The sequence below is a fragment of the Pongo pygmaeus genome, chromosome 20 (assembly GCF_028885625.2).
Source record: "Pongo pygmaeus isolate AG05252 chromosome 20, NHGRI_mPonPyg2-v2.0_pri, whole genome shotgun sequence".
NCBI lineage: Eukaryota > Metazoa > Chordata > Mammalia > Primates > Hominidae > Pongo > Pongo pygmaeus.
Window position 1 is genome coordinate 5,741,548 of NC_072393.2, and position 11,919 is coordinate 5,753,466.

Consider the following 11,919-nt stretch of genomic DNA (forward strand, 5'->3'; position numbering starts at 1 on the left):
TTCAGCAGGCAGGACCCGTGATCCTACACAGTCACCTTCCACACTCAGAATTGCACACTCAGAAAGGGACACTCCTCGTTTTTTTTTTTTCTGAGACAGTCTCACTGTGTCACCCAGGCTGGAGTGCAGTGGTGCGATCATGGCTCCCTACAAACTCTGCCTCCTGGGTTCAAGCGATTCTTGTGTCTCAGCCACCTGGGTAGCTGGGATTACAGGCACCGGCCACCACGCCCGGCTAATTTTTTTTTTTTTTTGGGACAGAGTCTCGCTCTGTCGCCAGGCTGGAGTGCAGTGGCGTGATCTCGGCTCACTGCAACTTCCGACTCTCTGGTTCAAGCAATTCTCCTGCCTCAGCTTCCCAAGTAGCTGGGATTACAGGCACGCACCACCACGCCCAGCTAATTTTTGTATTTTTAGTAGAGACGAGTTTCACCATGTTGGCCAGGATGGTCTCGATCTCCTGACCTTGTGATCTGCCTGCCTCAGCCGCCCAAAGTGCTGGGGTTACAGGCGTGAGCCACCGCGCCCGGCCTCATCATCGGTTTTCTTTGCAGTATTACATCTGGAAACAGTGCCGTGATTATCTTTCTGCACCCCTCACAGGCGGCTAACAACATCACAAACAAATCAGCCAGAACCATCACTCGTGGGTGGGACCCCAAGGGCGCCAGTTCCCAGGGCCCAGTGCCCTCCAGGGTGAGGAGCCCAGAAGGTGAGGCTCCTAGCAGGTGAGATTCAGTGTGGAAAGTCTCTGGGAGCAGGTCCCAGCAGGTAAAGTCCCCAACAGCCGAGGTCCCCAGTAGGCAAAGTCCCCAGGAGATGAGGTCCCCAGCAGGCCAGGCTTCCGAAGGGGACGCTCCTGGAAGCCAGCATGTGAAATCCCAGGTAAGGGACATACCTGACCAAAGACTCCAGCAGGTGAGGCCCCAGGAAAGTGAGGACCCAGGTAGGTGAATCCCCAGGCAGGTGAAGCTGCAACAGGTGACCGTCCCAGGCAGGTGAGTCCCCAGGCAGGTGAAGCTTCAGGCAAGCGAGTCCTTAGGTAGATGAGGCCCCCAGTCAGTTGAGGCCCCAGGAAAATGAGGTTCCTGGCAGCCCAAGCCCCACACCAGCCTCTCAGGTGAACCAAGCCGCTATGCTGCGTGTCTGGTACCTGGATTCCTCCTGCAGTTTCCAGCAGGCCTTGCAGAAATCTAGTGCCCAGCTGAAGGAGCGAGGCTGCAGCGTCTCCCGCCAGCGAAAGTAGCTCAGGTAGCGGGCGTGGTCCTTGTCCAGCTCCTGCAGGTACCGGGCCAGGTCCTTGGGGCTCTGGAAGTCGTCCACGTGGATGAAGGCGTCGGGCGGCAGGAACCTCTCATAGTTGCTTCTGCTGGGGCCCAGCACCACGGGCACGGCCCAGGCCTCCAGGGCGTTCCTCCACAGCTTCTCGGTGATGTAGTCGGGGTGCACGGAGTTCTCGAAGGCCAGATAGAACTTGTACCGGGACAACGTCTCCATCATGGTCCCCTGGGGCAGGGGCTTGTGGGAGCGTCCGTACACGTCCACCTTGAGATGGGCCTGCAGGCTCTGGTAGTAGCGCACCCTGGCGGAGTTTGGCCTCCAATTGGATACTGCCCAGGCCACCAGTTCAGTCTTGGCCGAGAGGTTGAGCGGTGGGTGGGCAGGCTGGCCGGACCACGGCTCCAACCAGCCGTAGGGCGTGAAGATGTCGGAGTCGCTGCGGTAGGACATGGTGAGATTGAAGTATCCGTCCATGGCTTTCAGGTGCCAGCAATGGCTTGGGGACTCCAAGTTGAACCAGATCCAGCGCTGCCCCTGTCGCCTCGGGGAGCGTGGGAGCTGGGCACTGGGGTTGTACATGACCTCTCGGTGGTGCACAATGACGGCGTCTGCCTGTGGATACACCTTGCGGTCGGCAGTGATGTTGCAGTCGGCCGTGCCAGGCACCATCTCTGAGCAGCGGGGCAGAGCTATGGGTTTGTTAAAAGGCCACGTCCACAGCAGGATCAGGGGGATGGAGTGGGCGGGGGTCCCTGTGCTGTCTGGGAAGGGGGACCCATTAGGGTACACAGTGGGATCGTCTCGAGACACACGCAGATAGGAGAAGAAACACACAGCCACCAGCAGCTGAAACAGCAGCGCGGCCAGACAGCGGCGCCACGGCCACTGTGGCTTGGCTGGGCCCAGGGGATCCATGGGTCAGAGTATCTGGGAAGTGGGGAGAGAGGAGTGAGGGTCATTGATGACAATCTCCTGCTTACCAAAGCTCCGGGCCATGAGTCCTGAGAAGAGCTGTTATTATTCCTGTTTCACAGATGAGAAAACTGAGACCAAGTGACTCACAGCAAAAGTCAGCACAGCTGGTGTTTGAACAAAGGGAGCTTGGCCCAGAGTCCACTTCCTCCCACCCATTAGACAACAGGCCCTTTCTACATGGGCAAGGGTCCCTGGGGAAGTTGGGAGAGGCCCCAAGGGCCCTCAGGTCCCACCTTGATCCTGTCCTTTTCTGGTGTGTCCTCAGATTCTTCCCCAATCTGGAGAGAAGACACAGCCGGTCATAAATGCCCCCCAGTGCCCTTGAGTTGAGGCTTGAACCCATGACTCTGCTGGGGAAGGGCACAATGGGATTGGGTTTTGGAGGTAATATAAGAGCTCACCAGATAGAGTAGACCTGTGGGAAAGGGTGCTCCTGGCAGAGGAAACCACCATTGCCAAGGCCTAGTGGGGAGAGACCCCTGAGCAGTTTGCAGAGAAAGCAAAGAAAGTACTCAGGGCTGCCAGTGTCGAGTTCATATTAGATTGGTGCAAAAGTAATTGCTGTTTTTACTATTGAAAGTAATGGCAGCCAGGCGCGGTGGTTCATGCCTGTAATCCCAGCACTTTGGGAAGCCGAGGCGAGCAGATCACGAGGTCAAGAGATCGAGACCAGCCTGGCCAACATGGTGAAACCCCATCTCTACTAAAAATGCAAAAATTGGCCGGGCGTGGTGGCGTGTGCCTGTAATCCCAGCTACTTGGGAGGCTGAGGCAGGAGAATTGCTTGAACCTGGGAGGTGGAGGTTGCAGTGAGCCAAGATCGCACCACTGCACTCCAGCCTGGGCAATGGAATTCCATCTTGGAAAAAAAAAGAAATATTAACTTGGGTCAGGCACAGTGGCTCATGCCTATAATCCAGCACTTTGGGAGGCTGAAGGTGGATCACTTGAGGTCAGGAGTTCGAGGCCAGCCTGGCCAACATGGTGAAACCCGTCTTTACTAAAAATACAAAAATTAGCTGGGCGTGGTGGTGGGCACCTGTAGTCCAAGCTACTTAGGAGCCTGAGGCAGGAGAATCACTTGAACCCGGGAAGAGGAGGTTGCAGGGAGCCAAGACCGCACCACTGCACTCCAGCCCGGGAGACAGAATGAGACTCCGTCTCCAAAAAAAAAAAAAAAAGAAATATTCACTTGGGGTTTCATTCAACAAGCACTCAGGGCCAGGTGCGTTGGCTCACGCCTGCATTCCCAGCACTTTGGAAGGCAGAGGAGGGCGGATAACTTGAGGTCAAGAGTTCGAGACCAGCCTGACCAACATGGAGAAACCACGTCTGCTAAAAATACAACAATTAGCTGGACATGGTGGCACATGCCTGTAGTCCCAGCTACTCGGGAGGCAGAGACATGAGCATCACTTGAACCTGGGAAGCAGAGGTTGCGTTGAGCCAAGATCACACCACTGCACTCCAACCTGGGTGGCAGAGCGAGACCCTGTCTCAAAAAGAAAAAAAAAAAGAGAGAGAATAGAAATATTCACTCGGGGTTTCTTTCAACAAGCACCCAAAGGCTACTCCTCTGGTAGGCTGAGGCTGGGGGAGAGGTGGGGACAGATACAAGGGAGAACAGGCAGGCGTGGGGACTCACGTGCTGACCAGGAGGGCAGTGGGGCCACCCCGAGACATGGGGAACCCCCAGGAGAGAAGCAGGCTTTGGTGGAACTTGCTGAGCCTGGCCCGTCCTGGAGATACCTAGCAACGGACTGGCCCCAGGGGGCTGGAGGGAGACAGGGGAGGGCCCAAATCCCCCGGAGTGTGGGCACTGGGTCTGGGAAGCCAGAGAAAGAGAAACCTTCAGGCCGGGTGCGGTGGCTCACGCCTGTAATCCCAGCACTCTGGGAGGTCGAGGCGGGTGGATCGCTTGAGGTCACGAATTTGAGACCAGCCTGACCAACATGGTGAAACCCCATCTCTATTAAAAATACAAAAATTAGCTGGGCATGGTGGTGGGCGCGCCTGTATTCTCAGCTACTTGGGAAGCTGAGCCATGAGAATCGCTTGAACCCGGGAGGTGGAAGTTGTGAGCCGCCTGGATCGCACCACTGCACTCCAGCAGCCTGGGCAGCAGAGCGAGACACTGTCTCAAAAACAACAACAACAACAAAAACAAAAACAGGAGGAAACCTTCAAAGAGACGGTGCTGTGGAGGAGGTGGCGGGAAACCGGGGTCACCTTTTTTCATGGATGGGGTGAGACTTGGAGGCTGGGAGGGACCCTTGGACAATGATAAGGACCTGCTGCCGCTCCCTGGACACTGCAGCGTCTGACACCTTCTGGGAGACGCTAGAGGGACTTGGGGATCTGGAGACAGGCCTTTCTTCTGAAAGAGGATGCACTGGATCCTGTCTGGATGCCCGTGACACTGCAAAGCCAGAGACACAAGGGGACTGTGTCCGTGAACCTCAACAGAGCCCGGCCACTGAGCTTCAGCTTTGAAGGTGTGAAGGTCTGGCCAATCTCACTCCATTCCTAGGTCCTTCCCGTCCCCATAGGGTGTCACAGAGTCCTCCAGACCCCAGATCCTGGCCTCGGGAACAGAAATCCAAGACCCCAGCCCTGCCCCTCTCTGTTCCTTGCAGCCCTACAGCTGTCCATTCTACAGACGAGGAAACTAAGGCTCAGAGAGACACCTATGTGTCCTGTTGAGTACACACAACTAGAGCCATTTTGATCCAGACCCCAAAGTCTCCCCACCTTAATGTCACCCCAAACTCCTCTAGGACTTTGCAGATGGAGCTGACATCTCCAGACTAACCTTGTCCCACAGAACTTTCTGTGATGGTGGGCCGGGCTTGGTGGCTCACGCCTGTAATCCCAGTACTTTGGGAAGCTGAGGTGGGTGGATCACCTGAGGTCAGGAGTTCAAGACCAGCCTGGCCAACATGTCTCTATTAAAAATACAAAAATTAGCCAGGTAATCTCACATCCTGAGATCAAGTGATTGTCGTGCCTCAGCCTCTCGAGTAGCTGGGACTACAAGTGTACACCATCGTGCCTAGCTAGTTTTTGTATTTTTAGTAGAGAAGGAGTTTCACTATGTTGGCCAGGCTGGTCTTGAACTCCTGACCTCAGGTGATCCACCTGCCTCGCCTCAGCCTCCCAAAGTGCTGAGATTACATGCATGAGCCACTGCGCCCAGCCTGGTTAATGTTAATTTTCTTTTCTTTTCTTTTTTTTTTTTTGCGATGGAGTTTCGCTTTTGTTGCCCAGGCTGGAGTGCAATGGCGCGATCTCAGCTCACTGCAATCTCCGCCTCCGGGGTTCAAGCGATTCTCTTGCCTCAGCCTCCCGAGTAGCTGGGATTACAGGCACGTGCCATCACACCCGGCTAATTTTTGTATTTTTAGTAGAGATGGGGTTTCACCATGTTGTCCAGGCTGGTCTCGAACTCCTGACCCTCAGGTGATCTGCCTGCCTCGGCCTCTCAAAGTGCTGGGATTACAGGCGTGCGCCACCGCGCCCGGACCAATGCTAATTTAAACTTAAAAATAGATACTGGCCAGGAGTAATGGCTTACACTTGTAATCCCAATGCTTTGGGCGGCTGAGGTGGGAGGATCGCTTGATTCCAAGAGTTTGAGACCAGCCTGAGCAGCATAGCAAGACCTCAAGACCTCAAGACCTCATCTCTATAAAGAATTTTATGGTCGGGTGCAGTGGCTCACGCCTGTAATCCCAGCACTTTGGGAGGCCAAGGCGGGTAGATCACCTGAGGTCAGGAGTTCGAGACCAGCCTGGCCAATATGGTAAAACCCCATCTCTACTAAAAATACAAAAATTAGCCAGGTATGGTGGCAGGCGCCTGTAATCCCAGCTACTTTGGAGGCTGAGGCAGCAGAATCGCTCGAACCCGGGAGGTGGAGGTTGCAGTGAGCCAAGATCGCGCCATTGCACTCCAGCCTGGGGGACAAGAGTGAGACTTCGTCTCAAAAAAAAAAAAAAGAATTTTATTATTTATTATTATTATTTTGCCAGACATGGTGGCCTGTAGTCTCAGCTACTCAGGATGCTGAGGCAGGAGGATTTCTGGAGCCCAGAAGTTCGAGGCTGCTGTGAGCCATGGTTGCACCATTGCACTTCTGCTTAGACAATAGAACGAGACCGTGTCTCAAAATAAATAAACAAATAAATAACAAAAAAAAAACACAGAAAACAACAAAAACCACAAAAAAAAGCACACAAGAAACAGATACTCAAATAAAAAGAAAAAAGCAATGACTGATATTACAGTCAGTAATTGGGAAACTTTTGAGTACCTTCAGAACATCTTGGACGGGCAAATCTACTTCTTCACCTGTACTTTTTATGTTTGTTTGTTTGTTCTGAGATGGAATCTTGCTCTGTCACCCAGGCTGGAGCACAGTGGCGTGATCTTGGCTCACTGCAACCTCTAGCTCCCGGGTTAAAGTGATTTTCCTGCCTCAGCCTCCCAAGTAGCTGGGATTACAGGCGCCCCCCACCACACCCAGGTAATTTCTGTCTTTTTAGTAGAGACGGAGTTTCACCATGTTGGCCAGGCTGGTCTCGAACTCCTGACCTCAATTGACCCGCCCACCTCAGCCTCCCAAAGTGCTGGGGTTACAGGCATGAGTCACCACACCCAGTCTCATTTTATGGAACCTAAATATAGATTGAGTAGTTATGACAGACATTGAATATCTGAATTGTCTTCTGAGGGTAAAATACACACTAGATTGCCAAGATTTAGGATGAAAAACAGAATGTCAGATATCTCAATAAAACTTTTTAAAGGCCAGGCACGGTGGCTCATGCCTGTAATCCTAGCACTTTGAGAGGCGGAGGCGGGCGAATCACCTGAGGTCAGGAGTTAGAGACTATCCTGACCAATATGGTGAAACCCCATCTGTACTAAAAATACAAAATTAGCCAGGCGCGGTGGCACATGCCTGTAATCCCAGCTACTCGGGAGGCTGAGGTGGGAGGATCCCTTGAGCCCAAGACTTTGAGACCAGCCTGGGCAACCTAGGGAAACCTTGTCTATACAAAAAATACAAAAATTAGCCGGGTGTGGTGGCGCACAACTATAGTCACAGCTACTCAGGAGGCAGAGGCTGGAGGATTGCTTGAGCCCAGGAGGTTGAGGCTGCAATGGGCCATGATTGTGCCACTGCACTCCAGCCTGGACAGCAGAGTTCAAAAACAAGAAAACAAAACAAAACAGGCCAGGCGCAGTGGCTCACGCCTATAATCCCAGCACTTTGGGAGGCCAAGGCGGGCAGATTACCTGATGTCAGGAGTTCGAGACCAGCCTGCCCAACATGGTGAAGCCCCGTCTCTACTAAAAATACAAAAAAATTAGCCTGGCATGGTGGCGGGCATCTGTAATGCCAGCTACTCGGGAGGCTGAGGCAGGAGAATCACTTGAACCCAGAAGGCGGAGGTTGCAATAAGCCGAGATCGCACCACTGCACTCCAGCCTGGGTGAAAAGAGTGAAACTCCCTCTCAAAAATAAATAAAATAAAATAAAATACAAAACTTTTAAATATTGTTTACATTTTCAAATCATACTACAGTTATTTGGACCTAATGGGTTAAATAAAGAATATTATTACAATTCACCTGTGTCTTTCTCATGTTTTAAATATAGCTACTAGAACAATATTATCTATGCGACTTCTGTTATATTTCAATTGGACAGTTTAACATCTGTTATATTTCAATTGGACAGTTATATTTCAATTGTGCTGGTCTAGAATTTCCAACGAATTGAAACTGGCAGTTATCACAATTTCAAATGCACTGGGGCTGGGCATGGTGGCTCATGCCTGTAATCCCAGCACTTTGGGAGGCTGAGGCAGGTGGATCACTTGAGATCAGGAGTTTGAGACCAGCCTGGCCAACATGGTAAAACCCCGTCTCTACTGAAAATACAAAATTAGCTGGGCGTGGTGGCATGCGCCAGTAATCCCAGCTACTCGGGAGGCTGAGACAGGAGAATTGCTTGAACCTGGGAGGTGGAGGTTGTGGTGAGCCGAGATCGCGTCACTGCACTCCAACCTGGGCAACCGAGCCACACTCCATCTCAAAAAAAAAAATAATAATAATAATAACAATAAAACAAAACAAAACTACAACATATTGGTAACTTTCGCCATTGATCTAAACCTTGCCAACTCTAAACTGAGTTGGGACTGGGCATGGTGGCTCATGCCTGTAATAGCACTTTGGGAGGCCAAGGCGGGCAGATCACCTGAGGTCAGGAGTTAGAGACCAGCCTGGCCAACATGGTGAAACCCCATTTCTCTACCAAAAATACAAAACTTAGCTGGGTATGGTTGTGGGCATCTGTAATTTCAGCTACTTGGGAGGCTGTACTCCGGCCTGGGTAATAAGAGCGAAACTCCGTCTCAAAAATAAATAAATAGGGCCGGGCGTGGTGGCTCACGCTTGTAATCCCAGCACTTTGGGAGGCTGAGGCGGGTGGATCACGAGGTCAGGAGATCGAGACCATCCTGGCTAATATGGTGAAACCCCATCTCTACTAAAAATACAAAAAATTAGCCGGGTGCGGTGGCGGGCACCTGTAGTCCCAGCTACTCAGGAGGCTGAGGCAGGAAAACGGTGTGAACCCGGGAGGCGGAGCTTGCGGTGAGCCGAGATCGCGCCACTGCACTACACCCTGGGCGACAGAGCAAGACTCTGTCTCAAAAAAATATAAAAATAAAATAAAATAAAATAAAATAATAAAATAAAATAAAATAAAAAAACTGAGTTGGTCTAAACCTTATGGTGCATAGCGGAGCTCCAGGCATGGTGACCTAGGTGTGATGAGAAGGGATTGAGGTCACAAGCACATACCAAAATTCTGGAAAAAGACTCAAGAGACAGCCCTCGAGGGACAGTCAGAGCCCGGACTGGGAGGGAGGTTGAATTTTAACCAACTATTCCTTTGTGCTGTCGGGCTCTTGGGCTGCCAGTGAAAGGTTAATGTTTAGAGATACATTTAATATTAATATTTTATCATGTGGGCCCTGGGTTTATGGCGACCTCTTCCTAGGAGACAGTGAAGTCTTTGCCGGTGACCTTCAGGAGGGGAGATTGGGGAAAATGGGGAACGGGAGTCCAGGAGAGAGATCTCACCCAAGGTACTTTCCCTGGAAAATGATCGATCCATGCCACAAAGATCAGGATGTAAAAAAACAAAGCCAGAAAGCAAATTGCATCCTAAGTCCTCTTTTCCCACCGGGAGTGGCAGAGGCAGAGAAAATCTGGGGCCAGGAAGAATGAAGGGGTGTAGGCTGCTGATGGGGTCGGGGGGCATGGGATTCTACCGCAGAGCTCTGCAAGAGAGACAGACAGACACCCACTTCCTCCTGGTTTGGCAAATCAGCCAGACCTCCCATATCCTCAGCCCCCCTCGGTGCATCCAGAAAGACCCCTGCCTGCGACTAGGGGCTGCTGGCCAAATGCCAGGCCACTGCACAGCCTGCAGACCCTCCCCCAGGGATCTTGTACCAGCCCACCTGCACTCTGAATTACAGAAGACAGGATTGAGGCTGAGGGGAGGAGGCTCGGCGCCAGGAGGTCTCTCCCTGGGCCCATGCAATCCGGGCTGGGGGTGAAAGTGGGACAAGAGGCCTTACCTGGGGGGAGCCTAAAGCCGAAAGGCCACGGATGGAGTAACAGCTGGATTCTGAGGACGTGGAAGAGGCCACACCAGGGAGCATAAGGAAGGAGGAAGTGTACCCGGAGCTGAAACCAGGCCCTTTCCAACCACCACACCTGTCATCAGGTGACCCAGGGCATCCTGTCCTGGAGCCCGGACATCCTTTGAAAACAAATGGTGGGGCTCCCGTAATCCCCGTTGCAGAACCGAATAGGGTGAAGGGATTTGGAGACCCAGGTCATGCATGACCTTGCCCCACCTGTGGCTTCAATGAGATGTGGCTTTGAGTACAAAGTGAAAAGGCTGACCTGAACCACTGGTTCCCAAAGCGGGTTCCACAGGGACACCAGGGGTTCCTTGGGAGGTGGGAATGAGGAAGTGAGCAGAATTTCTACCTTTCCGCTTTCCTTCCCACCAGATCCCACCTTCTCACTCAGTTGGTCCATCAACAAATATTTCCTGAGCACTAAGTGCCAGGCCAAGGGATCCTGCAGGAAGTAGGTGGGCAAGTCAGGCAACTCATGAACCTTGGAAGGGAAATTTCTTCAATTAAAATTGCAGTCTTTTGAATAAAAAAGGGAGGGAAGAGCATTCCGGTTACAAGGAGCAACCTTCGCAAAGGCCCTGAGGCAGCAGAAATGCAGGCATGTTGAGGAACTACAGGAGGAGTCTCAGCAGGCTGGGTCTTCACCACTGGAGAGGAGCAGAAATGTTGCAGAGGCTGGGCCACGGTCAGCCATAGGGTGTTCAGCACCAGTGCAATAAGGAGCCATGTGAGGCTTCAAGCAGAGGGGTTACCATGTTGATACATGTTTTCAGATGCTCTTTTCTGGCAGGCTGGGCACAGGTCCCACATTGGTGGCAGAAGCTTCCTCTGGTGGCCTCACCAAGCCCCTCTGTATGCCTCAAAGCCACTTCCTTTTCCCGCCCACTCCTGCAGGACAGTGCAGAGCAGAAGTCCAGGGAGCTATGCAAACTTCCTGGAATGGAGAGAAATGATCTGGAATACTGGTTTTGAGAGAGGATGACCTTAAACTCTCTCACTCCCGAGCTGGGTGCAAAGGTGACCGAGCTCAAAGCCCAGCCTCCAAGTATCACAACTGCCCTGTTCTAGAAATCATTTCTGGGAGGCTGCGTCACGCTGCCTGAGTTCCACTATCTCAGTGCCCAGCCACGCCCAGACCAGTGAGGTTCTGGGAGGTAGGGATGGGCCAGGGGGTTGGGGTCTCCCAGAGCTCCAGAAGTGGCAACCTAATTCCACTCACGTCTCATTCCTTGACTGGTGAGGTTGACTGTGACTTATTAAAAAAACGATTTCTGGGGGCCGGGCGCAGTGACTCACGCCTGTAATCCCAGCACTTTGGGAGGCTGAGGCGGGCGGATCACGAGGTCAGGAGATCAAGACCATCCATCCTGGCTAACACGGTGAAACTCCATCTCTACTAAAAATACAAAAAAATTAGCCGGGCGTGGTGGTGGGCACCTGTAGTCCCAGCTACTCGGGAGGCTGAGGCAGGAGAATGGCGTGAACCCAGGAGGCGGAGCTTGCAGTGAGCCGAGATTGAGCCACTGCACTCCAGCCTGGGCGACAGAGCGAGACTCTGTCTCAAAAAAAAAAAAATGACTTCTGGCTGGGCTCAGTGGCTCACGCCAGTAATCCCAGCACTTTGGGAGGCCAAGGCAAGTGGATCATTTGAGGTCATGAGTTCAAGACCAGCCTGGCCAACATGGTGAAACCCGGTCTCTACTAAAAATATAAAAATTAGCCGGGCCGTAGTGGTGGGTACCTGTAATCTCAGCTACTTGGGAGGCTGAGAATCACTTGAGCCTGGGAGGCAGAGGTTGCAGTGAGCTGAGGTTGTACCACTGCACTCCAGTCTGGGCAAGAGACTGAGACCCTATCTCAAAAAAAAAAAAAAAAAAAAAAAAAGACTTCTGAGGCCATGCACAGTGACTCACACCTGTAATCCCAACAGTTT

At 52.3% G+C, this 11,919-nt stretch overlaps 1 protein-coding gene across 4 annotated transcripts; it reads right to left on the reverse strand.

The window, feature by feature from the left end:
• Positions 1-50: 50 nt before the first annotated feature.
• Positions 51-10,927, reverse strand: FUT6 (fucosyltransferase 6). Of its 4 annotated transcripts, none has more exons than XM_054465532.2 (3): positions 9,918-10,927; positions 1,154-2,208; positions 51-1,037 (listed from the first exon to the last, which is right to left on the reverse strand). In XM_054465532.2, exons 2-3 carry the CDS (start codon positions 2,194-2,196, stop codon positions 722-724), a joined length of 1,359 nt encoding a protein of 452 aa, XP_054321507.2. In that variant the 5' UTR covers positions 2,197-2,208; positions 9,918-10,927; the 3' UTR covers positions 51-721. The 4 variants fall into 4 exon arrangements, with proteins under 4 accessions (XP_054321507.2, XP_054321508.2, XP_054321511.2 ...); XM_054465533.2 differs by lacking the exon at positions 9,918-10,927 and adding an exon at positions 5,069-5,134; XM_054465536.2 differs by lacking the exon at positions 9,918-10,927 and adding an exon at positions 2,262-2,496 and having other exon boundaries at positions 722-1,037; positions 1,154-1,952.
• Between the last annotated feature and the right edge of the window lie 992 nt (positions 10,928-11,919).